Source organism: Amphiprion ocellaris, chromosome 13, assembly GCF_022539595.1.
Source record: "Amphiprion ocellaris isolate individual 3 ecotype Okinawa chromosome 13, ASM2253959v1, whole genome shotgun sequence".
NCBI lineage: Eukaryota > Metazoa > Chordata > Actinopteri > Pomacentridae > Amphiprion > Amphiprion ocellaris.
In genome coordinates, this window is record NC_072778.1 from 14142130 (window position 1) to 14163785 (window position 21656).

Genomic DNA, 21656 nt, shown 5'->3' on the forward strand with positions numbered 1-21656 from the left:
CCTACGTAGGCACAAAACAACTGGGCCCATTAAGGTCACTGGGGCTGAGGGGACAAACGGCATATCTGGCACACAACGGGTCTCTGTATGCCTTTTGTACTCGATGCAAGTGGAGGGATTTTGTCCCTGCTTCTCCCCCATTTAGCATAGAAACTGGACAGGATGTGAGTAACAGTTTGAGCGAAAGCTAACAGGCAGTGACCAACCTTTGAAATTATGGCCTTTACATTCCTCATAGGGCCAACTGTCACTGTGATTTTTGCAAAATACTTCCTGGCCCTTTTTGAAAATTTGGTATATAGTGTGGATAATTTTCATAGTTATATTACAGTTTTACTTAGCCAGATTTTGAAATATTGAACATAACGGTTAATAAATCAACAACAGAGTTCATTTAAAGAATTCAAGTGGTTCTGGGTTCTCAAATGTGAATGTTCGTTGTTTTTCTTAGTGTCTGATAGTAAACTGAATATTTGTGACTTTTGGGTTTTTGAAAAGCCGTGGACTCTTTGAACTTGGGATGGAAATTTCCACAATTTTATGACATTTTGAAGACCACAAGAAAATAATCTAAAAGTTAATTGACAATAAACATAATTGTGAGCTGCAATTGTAGAGATTTCTGACTCCAGCAAAAAATGCTGAAGCTGAATTTCATTTCCTTCATTCAGAACATTGAAAATTGTAATAATAATAATAATAATAATAATACTAATAATAATAATAATAATAATAATAATAAAAAACACATGCCTTATGTAGCTCATACCTACTTTTTAAACACAATCTCTGCAGATTTTCAGGCAATAATCGGTTTTTCACTCTAAACATCACTAGCACAGTTTTGAATTGTCATTTTTTTATACCTTTGTTGGTTCATTCACTTAAATCTGCACTTATTTATCATTTTTGTTGGTCTTCGCTGTACAATATAAGTTACAAAAATAGTGACAGGCAAATAGTAGTCTGTGAATTAAATATTTGGCCCCACAATGAAAGTCAAAAAGTTTACTCTTATAGCTTGAATGAAAACCTTTCCATATTTTTCAGAATTCTGCTCTAGATAGTGTAATTTCAGGACTCATGAAGGTCTCAAGAAATCTGCAAAATGTGAAATAGTCAAGAATTTGTATCTAAAGCACACACAGCAACAGTAGCTTCATAGTCATCAACAACCCAGAACATTTAATTGTATTAAATACTCAAATAACAAAGGTAACCCAGCATTGAGCAATGGTGCAAAAAAAAAAAGACCCACTAAACTTAATGTCTGATATCTGATCTAAAGTATGGGAAATGACATAACATTTAAGGTGCCATCATTTTCAACTCATACTAAAAAATAAATAAATAAAAGAAGAGACATCTTTGCTTTTTTTTAAGCTGTGTGGCATTTTCTGGAAAGGTGATGACCTGCAATTAGTGTTTTAAAATGCTAATATTTATTTCAAAATAAAACAATCACAAATATGAACTTCAACCCTATTCAGTTTCAGCTTCTTACTGTTGTGTAAATAATTTGTCAACTGATCTGTTCCTTCGGATTTTGCCGCCCCCGCTTGTCTGTCATCGAAAACAAAAAAGACTACAAATCCCGCGCAGCGCCGCAGCCAAGCGGATATGGGTACTGCGCAAGCGCAAACGGTCGCGCGGAGGATTCGAGTTTTGTTTGAATGGCTGAAGAGGGAGGGGAGCTCGGTGTTTTAACGTTTTAGCAATGTAGAAATGGCAGCGACGATAAACATGTCGGATTCAGAGCGATCGTCTCCAAACGACCAGTCTGTGTCCAGTCGGAGCAGCAACAGGAGTCTTAGAGTGGCGGAGAAGGAGCGGAGGAAGAACGAGGCGGAGGACCCGTTTGTTCTGGCCCTCAAATACTTCTCTGACGGTAGGACTCGGACGCTAACGACTCTGGTCGCCAGCAGATGGTGACGTTACTGATACCAGTGGCAGCGCTACTTACTGTAGTGGATTAGAACAAAGAAAACGGGTGGCAAGAAACAAACAGGGCTTGGAAGAACTGTGCAAACAACTTTGAGCTATCACGTTACTTTCTTTTTGAGTCTGGGGTGTAACATGGCGCTAGCTTAAGATCTCATGTATTAGCTTACTGTGGGGGCTAATAGGTACCAAACCGTTGCTTCTCTGAAAGTATATTAGGCGGCGATGTGTCGTGTAAAAACACTTTTAACACTTGGAATACAGCCTGTCTTTCTGTAGAAACCCCTTAGACTCTTTAAAACGTTTAGAGGAACGATATTCAGTCCACTGTATTTTAAAGAAGATTAAACCAAGAACCAAAACAAAGATAGCTGCTCCCCGGCCACCTCCCTCCCTCACGAAGTTATTATTAAAAATCTTGAAATGCCGGTGATGGATTTAGTTTTTTATCCATTGTTTTACTAATAACCCTTTAAGATTCTGATATTTTTCAGAAACCTGAAACCGAATATACCCCGAAACTTAATTTAAACTCATAGGAGCTATAATGTAACGTACATTTACAGACGACTAATGATGCTGAGTTACTATTTTTTAACGCAATGGAAACAGAGCCAACGTTGTGTACAAACACAGACTCAGTTATTACAAGCTTATCAGGCATATATTTTACAGTCTATAGGATCAAGCCGTGGTTTAATGATGTTATCTGTTGCCACTGTAAGCGTTGACCAATTTTAATGACTTCAGATGACTGAATATGTGACATGGACAAGTGGACTTTTGTCAGATTTTACATTTGTAAGTGGTTTATTTGAATGCAGGTCAATGAAAGGTGTAAAAGAATTACCCTGATATTATAGGTGCCGACATAGGAGTTCATCTACAGGCTACCCAGTATTCATTTCAGCTGTGCGATGAAGATGTGCAAGTAAATTGACAGGTTTATCAAATTTGGTCACCACAATCAGAAGAAACATTGAACTGGCAGAGAATGCTTTTATCCCACCAAATTTAGCATTGTTAAACATCAAAACTAAAACATGCAAGTCATTTGTAATCATTAAGCGAAGGTGAAGGGATGGACAGTTAGTCTAATTCTTAAACTTCTATAAGCCCCAAAGTGTTGTGCAAACATTTTCAACAGCGTCACAGAACTGCTGTCTATCATTTGCCACAGCTTTGACAGCATAGTTGAAAAACTGTGTTGTACTCTGGATAACTGTGGACTAACTCCTTTGATAAACAAGAGTCTTAACATTTCTGTGATTGTGGTAATTGATTTTGCGCTTTCTGATCATGCTTATGTTTTCTTTTACGCCACTGTTTTACAGAAATGTTCAAAGATAATCATAATATCAACATCAATGTAGTCCATTTACACCCACCGTCTCTTGAGTCTCAGATAGTGATCTTGCAGGTAAGTTTAGTTTTAGAATAAAAGATTGCATATTGATAGATATAATCTCTAAATTCTAGGGATGGGGTCACAGATTTTTGGTACAGTAGCTGTAATAGCTGACATTGGTGGTGTAAAAGTCTGTCTGTACATCACTACACTTGAAAACATTTGTCCAGCAGTCTTTTTTTCTCAATTAAAGGTCTAGGATTGCACATTATGGTGAACAGACTTAAATTTGTTTTAATTTCTCCCCACACAAATATTTAACCATGTGAAATACAATGATTATTTCAGCAACATTTCAATTACTACATATTTTTGTCTGTTTATATATTTTCATAAACAAAGGCACTTGTGCCACCATGTCACATGCATAATCTGTTTAAATACTATGACATGTACCCAGTAAAGATGTATGTAAAATTTGTTTACCGTCTAAACCACAGGAGTGACTTTTGCATACCCCATCTGTATCTTCACACCAATGACATGTGAAATAAACAATATCTCTGTGGTAAAAATATTAGCTGTTGTGGTAGCATGTAGTTTGTACAGTACAAGCTCATCTACTGTCATGCTGCCAATGTCAAAGTTGATATTACCTCTTGCACGAGTCAAACTTTGCAATTGTTTTTCTATTTTTAAAAGTGCATACACACTTCTCCTGTAGTTGAAGCAGGTACTCCTGTGTACGGGAACGATGACTTCGAGAGGAACCTGGTGCTGGTGGAGAAGGTGGCCTACAGTCGGGGGCTTCCCCCAGAGGCCATATCCATTATGCTGGAGTTTGCCATGAGCCTTCGTATGGGTAAGACTGTCTCTTTGCAGCAGCTCTGGACTGGCTGTTTTTCTAAATGTGGAATTTCTAGCTGCAAGAATGTGCTTGTGAGTGTAAGCCAGCCACAACTGAAGTAAACCTATAATTCCATATTCTTTGGTGCTTGATTTTTGATAGAGTTGTAAGTGTACTCCTTGGACATGCAGTGAGTTTATCACAGGGATAACAGCTGCGACACACTTACACACAAACAGATTCAAGCTGGCTCTTACTTTGAGGCGATTAACCACTGAGCCACTGTGGGTGTCCAAAATGTAATACCATCTGGAAGTAGTGCCTTAGTGCTGGCTAATTTCAAAGAATTCTGGAGTTACATAATAAGAGAATATTGATTATGCAGCATATATGATGCAGTGTAGTATCATTGTGATGTGAGTACACATTTTTCACACAATTTAAACACACAAACATTGTCTGTCATTGTTCCCGAAAGTGTAGAGACACCTGTGCTCAGCAGTAAATGTGGTTTTGGACAGCAGGTATTTTTTAAAGTCAACATTTGCTGCTTTTATCAGGGTTTGTTTCTGTGAATTTTCTGTGCAGGGAGTGCTCCTTGTGTGCGGGTTCTGAAGTGTCTGATTCCTGCCACTGTGGTGCCGCAAGAGGCCGTTGTGCGAGCAGTGGTTTGGCTGGGTGTCGGAAAAATACCTATCAGCACTCAGGTGAATACAAAAAAAGTATTATTTGCTTGTAAAGATGATAAATTTCAGTGTTAAACTATGATCTCAGTGACTTTTCTAGTATTTAGTTCACCTTTTTGGACAATCACCCTGGTATTATTATCATAAAAAATATTCACGTTGTTCTTAATTACCTAAGTATAAATTTAGATCATTTGCCAATTTGAAACAAGTTATTATGATTAAAGGTTACTTTTGCTCACCATTCTATCTTTATTAATATATATAGTCAGTTAATAAACTATTACAAAAATCTGTGCCTTTCAGTTTTTAAGGGCTAGTTGAAACTATACAGTATGAGATGCGTTAGTGGGTATTGTTCTGTATGTGTCACTGGTCAGATTATACCATAATTGATCTGTTTTTTGTTTTGTTTTTTTGTCTTAACATCCTTGTGTCATTTCCAGGTTCTTTTCATAAAATGGGTGTTGACCATATTTGACATGATCGACACAAAGGACCAGCTTCGAGCTATTTATGGCTTCATCTTCAGCTACGTCACAGAGGAAAATCTGGTATGTGTGCTGGTGATCTTTGTATTGTAAGGAGGTGTTGTCATCAAATCTAATTTTTGTTTTATTCATTTCTGTACGTCTTTAACTTATACATATTAAGCTCAGTGAGCTTATTTTTCACTTAAATTACATTTATCTCCGTACATCAGAGCTGTCTTTCAAAGCAAGACTGAAATGAGGCATGTTGTTTGATTAAGTAAAGGAAAGACTGTCAGACGTTGATGCGATTTAGATTTAAATTGACACTTTTCAAAGGAGGTTTGTGTTATTCTGTGTAATTTACTTAGGAGAAAATGCTTCCTAACCAGAGCCTGTTTCAAGAAGCAGGTTTACCAAGTTATCAGTATAACTATGCTGCTAAAACGAAAAATCCACTCATGAAAATTAACAGGTATAATCTAGATTTTGTTAGTAGAGTCTGCCACATACCTCAGTAAAACTTCATATTGAAACAGGTCCTATTCCTTCTCTGTCTGTAGCTACGTGTTGTCTGCTGTTGCAATAGAGAGGAAATAAATTATTTTGTCACATCTTTTCAGTGCCCTTATATCTGCCATCTGTTGTACCTGTTGACCAGAAAGGAAAGCGGTAAGCTGAATATTCTCACACCCCAAATATGATCAAAGTTTCCCCAGTTTTTTTGGTTTACTCCAGTTTCCTTTTTTTTTAGTGTTCTCATCACCTCTCTGAGCTTTGATTCATTGTTTCTTTGCAGTGCGAGTCTTCAGAGTCAGGAAACTGTTGGAGCTACAGTCCAAACTGGTAAACATCCTGCTGATTTGATGTAATCTTAAGCCATTCATCAAAAGAATCACATTATTTCTTCACCCAATATGAAAATATTTTCAATGATAAATTGCAGCATGTTTTTTTTTTTTTTTTTTTTACACTCTGCACATTAATCCCATTAACAGCTGCCCCTCCATATCGCTGGCTACTGTTGTTTTCTGCATTATTATGAAACATCAAAAATGGAGACGCCGAGTGCAGAGATTGAGTGTGCTGATACTTGCTCTTGTTTCCTCAGGGAAGGCAGCCTTTCCTCCTGCACCTACTGTCACTTTACAAAGTGTTTTGCCCTGAGCTAGTGACGCTCTCCATTCCATCACGGATGAGGGTTTGTACATCAATTGGAAAGTTAATACTGTTGCAATGACCATCATCTCTAAACACAGACAGAGCTAAATGTTCTTGTTTCTCCTACAGTCTGGGTTTAGAAACCATATTTCCCCCTGGAAATCAGCGCTGATTGCTGTCCAGAAGAGGAACGGCTCACAGATTGCGTCCAGCATGGGTCTGGCCTTCACGACTATGGATAAGACCAGCTCTAGGAAAAGGGTACAGAAGTCTGTTTAAGTTTTTAGATACACTTTCTACTGTGTTAGCAGTCAGACCTGCTATACTTTAGTACCTGCTGTTGCTTGCCTGTAAAACCCCAGCATTTCATCAGCGCCACAGCATCCATGATAGAATTCACCTGGAGGCTTTGTAGGGTTTTTCCTGTGGAAACAAACTATCATCTTACTCTGCTCTCTCATTGTACAAAATGTTAGAGCATGATTGCCAGGAGTGACGTTCAGACAGTGATGCTATTAAGTGTAAGGCTGCAACTAACCATTATTTTCATCACTGATTGAACCGCTGAATTTTTTTCTCAATTGTTCAAGAAATGTGAAAACATAGCATTCAAAATTTCTTAGACGCTACAGCAATAGAAGAAAACCTTGAAATATTAAATGTACTGCTGTATAAGACAAAGAAAGAAGCAAAAAAGTTCTGCTTAAAAATGACAGAAACCGTTGATAGGGTAATCAACTGACCAATAGCTTTGTCTAACCAAGTGTCACATTTGTACAGTAACATTTAGGTAGTTGATTCGTAGAGCAACAGAACATTATTTATCAGCTATTTCATATTGAATAATCACTCAAGAAGTTGCTGTTATGAGCTGCTTAAATATGCAGTATTATTGATTTTCGGCTGTTTTCTGTCCTCAACTCATTATCTTTGGTTTTTGAGCTGTTTCTTAAACACTACACAACATTTGAAGATGTCATCCTGAGCTCCAGGGAACATTTAATGAATTCCCTGGACAAATCTATTGATTAATTCATCAAGAAAATGATTGTGAGTTTAATTAATGATTAACACAACTAGTGGCAGCTCTACTATATGGTAATTTAGAAACAACCAGTTTGATTTAAGTTCCTTTACATTGTGTTTTCTGTGTTTTTATACTTGATTAGAAACACTGTCACCTGGAATTTCCAGCATTGAGGCCTGTAGTCAACAAAGAGGCTCCGACTGATCAGTCTTCCGGCAGAAAGATGGTCCCCCTGGTCCAGCTCCACTCCTTTGCTGAGCTCCTAGAAAATATGCATCGTATTGAGGTAATTTATCCTGGAACAAATCTGAGTTCTACATCTGTGGGGTGTTGACACTGGAGAGGCCTCTGCCCCTTGACTGTCTTCCTTCTCTCAGTCTTGTGCTTTGTCTTTCTTGTCTGCCTCAACTTTCACATCTCAGCCGTTAGTCCTACATTAATCATTTAAGCAGCAGAGCAGAATGGTTGCCAACTTGTCCTTGGCATTAGGATGCATAACCATGCTTACATTCTAGAGCTTGGGAAACCAGGAGTGTGTTCAGCCTAGACAAAACTTAATTTAAATGGAAACAGTGGAGCGTTCAACACCTTACGTTACACAAGCGTTGCAACCATGGCAGCTGAGGAGGCAGTTTGTTGCTCTTTTAAGTCGGCAGGGTCTATATACATGTCGCAGCTGATTAGGTAACACCTCTGACACACCCACAAGAGAGAAAACATGCCTCAAAGTCTGCTGCAAGGAAACATAATTCACGCTGGAAATGGAAGCCAAAAAGTGCACACAGTTTTTAGGTTGAACGTGGTCCTGACCTTGATGGAAAACATCATGAAGAAAGATGAGGAGAATTCATGATGACATAATCAAACAACAGCAGATGTTGTTGATGTGGGTTTACTGTGGATTGTGTGCTGTTTTTGCATCATCTCTTTTCCTTGGTAAAGGATGACCAGAATATCCTATGCTAAAGGAGATAAGAAGGAAGTATTGAGGCCTCTTTTCTTTCCATTTAGAGATTAGTTCCTTCAGCTCTTACTGTGATTTTCACTTATTGTAGGTCTTCCATGTAATTTAGCAACTTTCCTCAGCAACAACCTATATTTGACTGCAGCCTGAGGACTCATTCCCTGCCTCCTTAAGCTCCAAAGAACCACCGGCAACCATGATTACCACTCAAATATTTATATCTCAAGTTTTAACAGCACATTTTGACTTCAGTTTTGGCCGACCGCAACATGAACAGAATGGGACTAAATTAATCAACCTAGAATAACCTATTCCAACTATGAAACAAAGACTAACCTCTTATCAGAACTCCTAATTTAGAAAAACAAAAAAAGAGATTAAACAAAAATGCTACCTTCAGATCTCAGTATGTATTTGTAGGTAACAGCATGGATGAGAGCCGTCAGGAGCTGAACTTTAACCTGTAGCTGTCAGACTGGGACCAGTTAACTAGAACAACCTATATGCTAATTCACACTATTAGCTGAACAGAGATTCTCACCTGCATTGAGCACTGTACAACCTCTGGATCTGAAGTGTAATTAAACTGTGACAAATACTCACAACCACAGGGTGGTGCTGTGCTACTGTCATAGTTTTGTGTGTATGCAGCACAAGGCCAATAACAACTCCTAGACAAGCAACAGCAGAGTTGGCTTGTAATTAATTTGTTAGATAAGAGCATAAACCGACTTCATGAGCAGAATGCCTGTTATTTGTTTAGTGAATAGGCCATTGCTTTTAGTTTTTTTCCCCCCCAGATATCATCAGTAGTTTATCTCTCCTATATGAGTAATGAAAGACCTGAGCTGAGATGTATCTGAGTAATATATTGGACAAAGTTACAAAGCAAATGGTCATTTAAAGAGGTTTTTCCATAAATGTCTATTTGCCTGCAGATTCAGTGACCTGATAACTGAATATAAGTCATTTTAAATGGCTTGCAGAGTTTTATGCGTCATGCTACATAAATTCACCGCTTTTACTGCCCACAAAGCCACTGTGAACAATAAGCTTTTGGAGGGCGATGGCACCAAATGTGTTAGCTGCTGAGAAGGGTCTAGTTTGCCACGTGTTGGGAAAGGCAGATGAGTGCAATCGATCACTCTCCTAAAACCATTCAACAAAGACGTTGACAAAAGATCATTGATTAGTTCCCCTCACTGTACTGTACTGTTGTTTTCAAAAGCAGAGTAGTGCTTTGTCGGTGTGACACAGCTGCTCCATAATTATCGAAGAGCTGAGCTGTGTCCATTTACAGTCTGTCTTCTCGTTTTAATATATTTATTATACTGACAGAGTCTCCATATTGAGAGGCAGCTGCTCATGCACAATAAGGGACTGTATAAACCACCAGCTTGGTGGAAGAAATGTCCCAGCACTGCCATTACAGGGATTACCGGATACTCAAGAATTAGCTCAGAACTGGATCGTTGGCCCACTCGATGACATGGGCACGAGCATCTGTTATTTCTTATTCTTTAGCAGGTTGACAGATTGATTTGAAAACAATTTTTGTGTCTTTTAAATAGGATGTTTGACTGTGTGTGAAGTCATTTGGTGGTTTTTCTGTTTCATTCCATCTGTGTGCCTGATTGTATTTATAGATATTTGATTATTTTAGCTTCCCAGTCATACTTTTCTTGTCTTCCTGTTTCTTCCTTTTACCTCCACCAGCTGCCCGCTCAAATGGGCTCGCTGCTGGGTTCCAGTCTGGCACTACAGTACCTGGACTGTGTGCAGGATGAGTCTGCCCTCCTACGCCTCAATTTCTGGCTAGGCTACACTCTCCATGAAGGTAAGTTGTGGGGGGCAGGGGGACAAAACTGCTGTGACATCGTATATCCGGAAGATGCATCCAAAGCAAAAGCTGACCTTGATTTGAAACCCAACCAGTGGTTTTTCCTGGCTTTAGAAAAGGCCTTGGAGGGACGCTAAGCATAGCAATAAGGATGATCAGGCTGTGTAGATTAAAGGCAAAGAGTCTGTGTTACCTTGCTCGACACTTTCCTGTCATTTCTGACTATTTTAGAAGCAAAAATACCCACTGAGTGGAATAAATCAAACCCTAAATAAGAGAACTGGTTAGAATATTGAATTGTTTTATTTATTCTCAGCTCTTGCTTGTAATTTTTATTTGGTGCAGGCATAAACCTTGTTTGGAGGTCGACAGCATTTTTCTGGGCAGGAAAAATCCTGCCAACATATTACTTGGTAGGCTCTTTTAGAGAAGGGTTTAAAAGATACTGGGGGAATCTGGCTGTGTGACTATGCAGTGCATCTGAAATCTCCTGCTGCTTTCTTTTCGTTCCCCCTGACATTTCCTCTCACTAAATACTCTTTTCCAATTTTTCTTAAGAATTTTTGTTCTGTGGCGATGGAGGAGCCACCCAGAATTCAGAAGAAGCTCTCCAGTTTTTGAACAAGTTGCTGTCTGCACATCACTTCCTCCAGGTGAGTCTGACATCTGAAGCACTGATGCAGATCTGTAGGGGTGCTTTTCATTTTGCGAAAATGTCTTGTGACTCCCCTCATTTCTTCCTAACTTTATAACCCCTCCAAATGAGAAATCCTTCGTTATCTTTACACGATGGCATTTACTTATGACAAAGCTATATCACCAGCCAAATCAGAACAGCATTTATATGTCACGCCACTTGATAAATATTTCGTAGAATACCCTTGTGTCTCCTCGCTCTAAGCTCCTTCTAAAGAATCCTCCGTTGTTTTCTCAAGGTGCATTCTGTTAGTTTTATATGCTATTTGGTGCAGGGGGAATGATTTCCATGTCATGAGGAAATAGAATGGATGCGAGGAAACGCAAGTTAGCATAATGAAAATCAGCATATACTTTACACGTCATTCAGTTTGTCACATATTCAGTACTCTGTATCCACACATTTACCAGACACCTGCTGTGTATTGATAGCAAAAAAACATGGTCAAATGATTTGATTTCACTTTGCCATTAATTTGTGTAATTTTCTCCATCAGGAGGGGTTTTCCAGCTCAGAAGCTTTCCTCTACAAATTTCTCAACGTTTGGGACGGTTCCCTGCTCCGTCCACAGATCCTCGGCTTGCTAAGCAACATCCCTGTTGTCCCGAGTTCTCGTGAGTTTCACTTCCACAGACCACCACTTCTATTGACCATCTCTACTTCACAATTTCTTTCTTTCTTACATACTACTGCTTACCTCCTTGATGTTGTTGTCCATTTGAATAGAATCACAGCCTTGTTTTTATGCTAGCAGTATTGTGCCATATACTAGGAACTGTGGTGCACTGAATTTTATAGCACGTACAGCTGTGATATTTTGTCTTCTCCTGTTCAGAAATTGGAAGGCTTCTGTCTGAACCTCTCATGCAGCTCTTCTTCACATCCTCCCTGTTTTTCAAGGTGAGCTTTTCTTTCAAAGGCATGAGTATAGCAAGCTTGCTCCAGCTACTGATATAACAGAAAAGATGCAGTAGTGCTTGTCCTGTCCTCATAAAGCAGTCAATATAGTTCCTGTATTAGTTCAGTGTTTCCACTGCTATGTGCTTAGTGCTTCTCCTCTGTTTCTGTGTGTTTATGGTGCAGTGTGGACTGATGGAGTGTCTAAACAGTATGCTTTTGAAGTGGCTGACCTGGCACTCAGTATATGCTCTGGAGGACGACCTGGACATCAGCCTCAACAGCCACACCTCCATGTAAGTGTCCTATCTACTTGCAGCTTCTTGTTTACGCCTTGAGCATAAACAAACGGTAAACCTGGCGCACTTTATGAATTTACGTGAGAGCATAAGGATTATGGGTCTTGAAACTTGTACTTTGCGCATGAAATGCCTTCTCACACCTAATCAGTTGCAGATGCCTCAGTTTTGTTTACTGTAATTTAGTTTTATGAAAAAAAACCTCCCAGTTTTTTCTATTGTAAGTGTCCCAGTCAACTAATCATATTTTTTCCAAAGGCAGTGTAGTTCATTGTATTTATTGTCTAATAATATTTAATGCAAACCTCATCTTCCAACATTTTGCCCTTTTTTAATTAAAGAGCATTATGACTGAAATGCCAATGGTCTTAAGCCATCTGTTATTCACTCAGAACCAAACCAAGGTAGAAATGCATATTGACATGTTTCCCCTTTTGGTTCTGAGCCTATTTCTTTAGCAAATTATTTAATTGAGGTTTGTTTTGAGACTATAATACCCTAAATAGTCCAGGTAAATGGTTCCCTAGCTTTCAAATTAAAGGGTGAAGTTGGTGTCAGTTGTGTTTAAATACCTTTTGGGCTTCATGACGTGACTAATCCAAACATAAATGATCCAGTAAGTGTAAAGATCCATGCTAATTCGCTGCCATTTTCAAACTTACCTCTGGTATTTAGGTGGAATGCAGCCCAGTGAATAAATCATTGATTACAGATCGTGTTTGTGTACACTTTCCCGACATCAGTCTTGATTTAGTGTTTGTCCTTTCATAGTGTAGCGAACTGCTACGTTGGCTGATTTGGTCGTTTTCCTTTGTCTTACCTGAAACGAGAATAATGCTTCAAGGGAAGTCAATTAGCTGTTGTTTGAAGTTTCACTTAGCACCATTCTTAAGATCAAGTGTTGTGGTTGAAGTGTGTGTCTGACTCACTGCTCTGCTCTCTGTCCTAGAAACATGACTCTGTCAGGGTTCAAGGATTCAGTGATGGAGCTGGTTCGCTTCGTGGGTCGGCTGGCTTCTGTGGGCCTTCAGATTGAAGGCTGCCACTCGCTCTTCCTCAGCTTCGTCCTCGACTTCTATGAGACGGTAAATGAGCTGAAGCTGATTATTTAATCGATTTTGTGGCTTTGTCAAACAAACACAATATGTGCTTGGGCTTTGTAGGGCTTCTGTATGTAAAAATAACATTTTATTTTAAGATTTTCTGCATTCAAAAATGGGTTTTGATTATTGTTCTTTTACCTGCATTTTTGGCCCCCACTTTGCAGAATAAAGTATGTTTAGAGTTTGGCACCAAAAGGGTGTTTTCACATCGGTCTTTTGAGGTGGAACTCTTCTCTGTTCATTTTAAATCAGAGTTTAACATGTAAAGTAAGAGCTTGAGTTGACTAGGTTGGAAGCTGTTCACAGTCCATTATGCAGCTTTTGCAAGTTTGTATACTAGATGTTTCCTGGTCAACTTAACAGCACCTCAGATAATATTAAAAACACATGCAAAAGACTCGAAGTCAGATGGAAATATTTTTGTGAAGCATCACAAAACTGGAAACTTCCAATCATCTCTGCTGGTTGCTTGGCAACCTCTCATACTATTTTACATCAGACTGAAGCATGTTTTAATCAGAAGGAAGGCTGTTAAGGGTTGTTCTTTGTTGCTCAGGACCCTGCTTAAGAACAGAAAGATGATTTAGCATGAACAGTCATTTCCAGCCTTATTCGACACAACAAGTAATCGAATAATATAAGATGCCAAGAATAGCTTTACACATCAACTTCTTACAACAAAGGGTCAGGGTAAAAGCTTCAGCAGCGATGTGTATTTTATGTTGGATCTACTTCTCTTAATTTCCTGTGGATGTTTGTTTCTCTCCTCCTGCAGGTGTGCGACACATTTCTAAAGTATGGCCTCCCCCTTGTGGTGATGCCTCCATCTGGAGTTTTTTACCCCGCCCTGCTTGCCACTGACCCTATCAGCGTGGACAGACTGGCCTACATCATGCACAGGTGGGGACTTCTCCAGCCCTCTGTTAACAGCCTGCTGTAAGCGTCTCTCAATGCATATGTTAGCAGTATCCTAAATGGACTATGTCATCCGCTTATGTATATTTGATGAAGGAACAGAACTGGAATCAAAAAGCTTCATTGCACTTACATGCTAATGTATGATTTATGATAATGAGAGACTAACAGGCAAAACTCTTAAGCCCTCCTCTGCTTTTTTTTATGTTGAATTCAAAAATCATTTATAAATCCACTCTATGATAAAACAAATGCTTAGTGTGGCTTAATTGACTACACCCTACAGTTCTGAAATAACTTTACTAAAGCTAAGAAAGCCTTGGCAAAAGAAAATTGGAACATAATTGCATGATTTCTTTTTTTTTTTTTTGAGATGGGCCACAAAGAACAGGCTGTTTTGCAGTGATTCATGATTTCTTTGGCCATTTTGTTACTGTTTCTTTTTTGTTCAGGTACAAAGTGAACTTGACATCAGCCAAGGCTCAAGAAAAGCAGACAAAGGTAAAGATAAATGGTTTTTAGTCCTTTTATATGTGTGACAATAATTTGTGTGGCAATTGCACATATATATGTATATCTTACATATAAGATTTATGTTCTAAGTATATAGTTGCTCTCTTCTAAAGTTTTATATATCTTTTGATTCCCGGTGTTTGTTTTAAAGGTTTTCCAACTCCACGACCCTCGATCTAAACTTAACCTAAATACCTTCACAGATAAAGACTTAAAAAGTTGTTGATCTTGATACAGCTGCTCCAGCAAGCTGTGAATGTACAGGACAGGCAGCCAGTACACTCTGCCTGAAAATGTCATAGACACTTATTATTAAGAAAAATGGACTTGGTAAATGCAAATTAATCACCACAACAAACATCAGATGCGTGTCATTATGCTGAACTCGATCCACTTTCTTTGTCCTCATTCTGTCACTACTTTCAATTCTATTTTACAGCAAGCCTTTCATATCAGCCGCCAGACGTTCCATGAATTCAACCATTACGTGGTCGTCATGGTCAGCTGCCTGTGGAACTCTAAAATGTTTCAGCCAGGTCTGGATGTGCAGCTGGGAGAGGAGCTGCTGCTTAAGAGCAACGTGCCACAATTTTGGACGAGCTTCGACCTCATCCACCACCCTGCCTTCATGAGCTACGCTGTGGACTTTCACCAGAAGGTAAGTGTGCAGCATTTAGGTTGATTTGGCTCCTACATGCTGCTGCCCATTAAATGCATTTTGTGCCTTTAAACAAAACCTGCTCGGTGCTTGTTTTCAAACTGTACGAGGCACTTGATGGATCGGCACATGGCTGGTCTGTACAGTTTGGTTAATAGACTTACAGGCGAGACAAATGTGGTATTAATGTATCTTTCATAGATGATACATTAATACAGAAGGACATTTTATTATTAATGACTGCTGCATGAGATGTGGTTTTCATCATGTTTAATAATACACGTACCTTTTTTGGTTCGGTCCAACTGCAGCATCCAGCTGTGATCTTGTGAGATTTACCAGGGTTGGCTGATAATGAATATTAATGTTCTGTCTTTTATCAGTGCTGGCCAGGGAAAAAGGACATGGACCTCAGTTCCATCAAGGTATGAGAGGTCTCCCTTTCATTCCTGCATTTATAATAGACTTCACATGTAGTTTGAAGTGCATCAGTCATGTTTTACAGATTAACTGAGACATATTTGATCATAGAAATCTTCAGATGTCTTCGATACGACTGGGTGTGTTTCTGTGTGTGTGCATTTCAGCACTCCAAGCCATGGAGCTGGTACCTGGAGTATCTGTTCACTCAGGGTTACGACGGCCTTAAACAATTTGCTCAGAGCAACATCAGCCGGCAGCTGACAGCAGGCGATGGGCAGGGCGACACGCAGCAGAGGTAAAAGCTGCACTAAGTGGAGAAGAAAAACAGCCACTTGCATCTCACCCATTTTTTAAAGGACTTGTACATATCTCATCTCTTTGTCTCTTCTTGACGAGCGACTTGCAACTGATCTGAATATCTTTTTTATGTACATAGACTTATCTGTGTTTGTTGTGTATTCTTTCTTATAGTATTATTAATTCAGCGATAACAGACCATAATGCCCTTCTGTGCTACATTCTTGTACAGCTTGCAATCTGCAAAACCTGACTCTTGCACATTGTTGGAAATACACAAGTGTAAGACTTTTATTTTAGAAACACACAATAATAAACAACAACAAAAATAATCTGTTGTGTCTTAATAGCATACATGCATTTAAGGACATCATATCTTACAGGACAAACATAAAGAATAATGTCAACCTGAATTGTGCCTCAATCAAAGGGCATCAAATGCTGAGAAACTGCCTATAGGGATTAGCATTATTACTGTAGTGAGTGGCTCATTCATCTGGAAAACACTATTCTGCTTTAATTTTGATAGGGACCTATCTGAATGGTGAATAATCTCTTGGCTCCTTAGCTACTTTTGAAAATACTAGGTACAATCACTGCAGGTTCATGCAGTGATTGGGTTTCTCCATTGTGTTGTTTCCAAACTCAGCATATCACTTGTGTTGTGGTTGTGTTTCTTAATTTTGAGGTAATTTTAAGGAATGACTTAAATATAGGCAGCTCTAAAGGTTGCCTGAAAATTTCGCACCAGCACCGTAAATCTTAGGTCTCTAGCAAACTATGTTTTATTTCCTCATCGATTAAGCTATCTTGTGTAATCAGTTAATTGTTAAGACTAAGAAAAGGCTACATGAAAGTGCCGTTACATGTTCTGAGATCCTCAGATGTTTTTTTCTTTTCCAGACTGCAGTCCAAAGATATTCATGTATGATATGAAACACAGAACATGTACTAATCTTCAAACTGGACATGAAGCTGCTCAAGCCAAATATCTCAGTTGCTGCAGATTATTCAAGTAATGATTTTCAGTTTTGATGTACTTTACTCAAGCATTTGTACGTTAAAATACTTTTTGCTTCTACATTTGGGAGGTAGGTATATTACATTCTACTCCACTCTTTATTTCAAGGCTTTAGCTGCTAGTTATTTTGCATCCTTAGATATAATATAACATAGAAGCACATCATGCTAAACTATAAAAACTGAAATTAGCTCCATCTGCATTACAGTGTTGTACACTTTAAGGAATCAATTACCATTATTTTTTATAATATGTATGACTCCAATATGGGAACTTTTACTTTAGGTACTTTGTTTTGATGGTAATGCGTTTCCTTGAGTAGGATTTTGACTGCAAAATTTACAGTTAACAGTATTTTCACACCGTAGTCTTGCTACTTCTGCTACAGGATTGAAAATACTTCTTCCACCACTCACTGAGATGTTACAGATGTTCTCTCAGATGGACCATTGCTTTGTAAAGTGTTAAAGTTCTGCTCTGGTCATTGATTAGATCTGTCTTTATCAAAGCTACATATTTAAGTTTTTTCTTTGAAAATAACTCCCTCGCTGCCTATAAAATGACCTGGATGTAACGCTACACTGTTGCTTCCTTTAGAATGTGTTGATATATGAAGCCCCTGGATTGGCTCTTTAGGTTATGTATGAAAACCTCAGAAGTCTTAATCTGTGTTTTTGAGAAATCGTACATCATACATTGCAGTTGCAAAGCAGAAATGTTCAGCGATGATGCTGACACTTTATTTTGCTCATATTTCTTCCAGCTTGTTAAAAAGAAACAAACAAATTTATGGACATGTTATGAGGTAAGTGTCTTGAAAAGCACTATTTAAGTATTATTATGTATTTGTTATTATTAGTATTATGATTGTTATTTTAAAAAAATAGATTTTTCCTAGAGGAAGTCTTGGCTCAAAAATATTTGAAAAGTAATCATGCTTTCATGGCTTAAGGTTCTCTACCACAGTCAAAGACTAATTAAATGGTGTTGCAAACTGTTGCACAGCAGGAATATGTATGTTTACAGCTATGGAATCCTATATTCTGGAATAATAAATGAGACCTACTTTATTAAAACCCTTTGTTTACAGTGTGGCTCAGCTAAGCCTCGGCTCAATAATGCACTGTAGCAAACAGGCTATTCTGTTTATTGTTTCCAGTTTTATTCCAGTTTAATTCATCATTGTTTGACAACAGTTGGCCTGATATGCTGCTCAGGTGTATGCTGTTTGGAGACCCATGGAGGAAGAAGTGTAGAAAACTTTAAAGGATAGCCATACTTGATATATATGGTCAGGAAAAGCTAAGTAGATGATGCATTTTCTCACCTTTCAAATTAACATGAAGATTCACTTTTAGAAACTAGGTAGCAACAAACCAGGGACATTTGAAAGTATGAAACTGTCAGCTGAAAGTAATGGATTAAATTGATAAACTAACACTAATAGATGAACGTAACAGATAGGCGGTTAAAACATGGAACTACATGCCAAGTGCTTCAGTAGAAGGCAACTGGGCTTTTTTTTTTGGTTCTTGGAGACATTTTACATCTTATACAAAAAGTTTCTTCGTATCTGACTGACTGATTGGGAGTCCCAGGTATTTATTTTCACCCCCATCAAATGGCTAAAGGTCCATTTACAAACCAAAATTTACAGCCTCAAGGTATTATGGTTGTGAAACTGCCAGGTGAGGGATGACTCAAGGTGTGAATAGTGGTCAAACTATGTAGAGAGGGATCTCAAAACTGTACTCTAAATACCTGATTGGTGGTGTTGTCTCCTGTTTAGAGATGACTGATGAGTGGGTTTGAATGGGAAGCACTTTTATTTGGGGACTATAATTGATTAGAAATAGTTTTTTTTTTTTTTTTTAAAGTCAATGAAAATGAAAAATTACAGATAAATTAGGGAATTATCAGTAAATTAGAAAAAATTGACTAAAAATATGTCTTCAAAGTTGCGGCAGAGTTTATCAAACTGACCTAAACATTGTGAAAATAATCTGTAACAGTATTTAAAGTATTTTAATTTCAAGTCGCAAGCACACCTTTGGAAGACAAGTGATATTTATGAGCTCGTCCAACAGACCTACAGAGGTATGTCTGACAAAAAAAAAAAGGTTAACTCACCTTTATTTATAGGACCTAATTTATGTTGAATCTGATGTTTTGTGTGTTTTGTTTCTTTTGGTTTGTGCAATTGTTTCTTTTTCACTCAAGTCCCCTTGTGCAGTTTAGTTTTTGTGAGTTTTTTACTCCCTTTGAGAGTCTTGTCTGGTGCTTTTGAGTTCTTTGCAGTTCCTGGAATACTTTGGTTGGTAAATCTTGTAAATACTAAGCAAAAAAATCATTTGGAATAACATTAGTTTATTATTATAAAGTGTTTTCAGTTGAAAAATAAGACTGGAATTTACATAACATGTTTCAATGTCAACATTAAGCTCCAAAAGCATTATTTCTGAGGAAATTTAAACGAGTAATTTGAATACGACGGTGAAAACTCTTCAAAATTATCCAAAATGCAAAACTACCTCACTGAATTTAATATCAAGGCTGCAATATTAATAATAATGCAAACCAACCTGACTAATTTAAACATTAATGTCAAGACCCCACAACATTATTAATGATGCAAATTAACCTGACTAATTAAAATATTAAAGCTAAGACCATACAATATTAATTATGCAGATAGCAACTCATTTAAACAATGTCAAGACCCTACAATATTATTAATGATGCAAATTAAGCGGAATAATTCAAACATTTAGGATTAAGACCTTAAAATATTGTAGATGATATGAAGTGACTAAAATAACCCTCTGAAGTGCAAGCAGCTTCAGGGCGTTTTTACTCACTGTGGACTCATTTTTCCACTACAAGTCTTGTACCTCTATGGAAACGGTACAATCATAGCTTTTTAAACTTTCTTTGTGTGTGTGTGTGTGTGTGAGATCACTGTCTGAACACATTTCAGTAAAAGAATTTCCACTTCATTTTTAAGGCTTTATATTTGTAGATGTCTCAATGCCCAAATTCTCTGAAAAAAATAGTGAATTTGGATCTCACGGCTTGTGCTTCTTTGCTGAAGTTTTCCATTCTAGTGTCAGAAACTGAAAAAAAAAATCTCAACCTTGAGCCAAATTCCTGGCAGAGTCTCTTTTGGGGGAAGGTTCCTCTTGAACTGTGACTTCAGAGCTCCTCTCCTGCAGCTCTTATAATTTTTTTTTTTTTTTATTCCGGGTTGTTGAGCTGATAACAGCTCCCCCCTTTATTATTATTATTATTATTATTATTATTATTATTATTATTATTATTATTATTATTATTATTATTATTATTATTATTATTATTTTGTGAGGATACAGCTAAGTCCAGCAGATGAAACCCTCGGCGCATGTCGTGGGCTGCTGTGAATGAGCGGAGCCTCCTTAAAGACAGCAGCTCTGTGATTCCGGCGTCAGAGGCGCAGACTCCGCCGCCGGTGAACCGCGCTGCGCTGCGCCGCTCCGCCGTTTCAAATCTTCATCTGCTGCTGCCGCTGCCGCCGCTGCTCTCTTCACTTTCTTTTCTCCAGCTCATGCTTCCACCGCATCCACCGGAGTAAGCTTTATTTATTTCACAAGCGGCATCTCCACTGAGCTGCGTCCTCAATCCTTCACCTGCAGCCAAAAAATCCTCGCCTCGGGCACAGAAAGGTAAGATTGTTTGTTCACAGCCTGCTTTCTTATTAAGTGATTGTACTGCGGGAGAGCTGTTTGCCGGTTCCAACCTCACATTCAGGGCTAACAAGGGGGGAGAGAACGTGGTGTGACAGTGCGCCAGGCTTCTTAAATCGCCTTTGGGTGACTCTTGTGCGTCTTCAGATGGAGACGGGCTCCTGTGCTGCAGTTTCAGGACACTGTGCATCGTCCTGGTCATAGTTTTGGCAGCTGGATTTTTTTTATTTTTATCTTTTTTATTTATTTATTTATTTTAAAGCAGACGACATCCGTGTGATGGATGAGACTCGCCTGATGCGCTCCAAGCCCGGCTCTGTGTGTGTGTTTGTGTTTTTGGCCAGAACAAAAAGGTGCGCAACTGGACGTTTTTGGCAGCGACTTGGAAAAAAACCGCCTCTCCTCGTGTTTCCAGCACTTCTTTCTGCTCGTTCTTCTCAATGAACAAGACAGTTTCTCCATTCACTGATTGCACATGAGAGTATTTCTTGGTGAAGTGTGCGCCCCCACTGTGAGGAAGATCCATCTCCACATCTTCCTGTTTTTTTTTTTCTTCCCTTCATTCCCCTGCAACTTGCCCCGCGACAGAATAAAATAACATTTTTGGGGCTTTTCTGCCTCATCAGCTTGTGTGGGTGGAGACTGACGTGTGATGGCAGAACTGAGGTGTTGAGCCGGATTTGAACTCTGGATGTCGCGAGTAATTATGGTTACAATTACACGGTGCGCGTCTTAAGCCCCGACTCTCTTTTGAGGGGATGCGAGACAGTGTGGGATAATTTAGGGAAATATTTGGAGGGAGGAAAGTAATCCCATGTGCACCCGTGGAT

At 38.6% G+C, this 21656-nt stretch overlaps 2 protein-coding genes across 2 annotated transcripts in view; both read left to right on the forward strand.

Annotated features, from left to right (window-relative positions):
• The first annotated feature begins 1642 nt into the window (after positions 1-1642).
• cenpi (centromere protein I) lies at positions 1643-16418 on the forward strand. Its single transcript, XM_023273744.3, has 20 exons — positions 1643-1888; positions 4014-4151; positions 4725-4843; positions 5269-5376; positions 5916-5964; positions 6092-6138; positions 6404-6493; positions 6583-6714; positions 7623-7766; positions 10161-10281; positions 10843-10937; positions 11478-11595; positions 11817-11881; positions 12065-12174; positions 13127-13262; positions 14056-14180; positions 14648-14696; positions 15148-15366; positions 15750-15791; positions 15954-16418. Exons 1-20 carry the CDS (start codon positions 1726-1728, stop codon positions 16086-16088), a joined length of 2205 nt encoding a protein of 734 aa, XP_023129512.1. The 5' UTR covers positions 1643-1725; the 3' UTR covers positions 16089-16418.
• Positions 16419-20553: 4135 nt separating this feature from the next.
• drp2 (dystrophin related protein 2) overlaps positions 20554-21656 on the forward strand; it is a 182836-nt gene continuing 181733 nt past the window's right edge. Inside the window, exon 1 of the mRNA XM_055016642.1 lies at positions 20554-20805. The gene's annotated coding sequence lies outside the window, so the exon portion shown is untranslated. The remainder of the gene's footprint in view (positions 20806-21656) is intronic.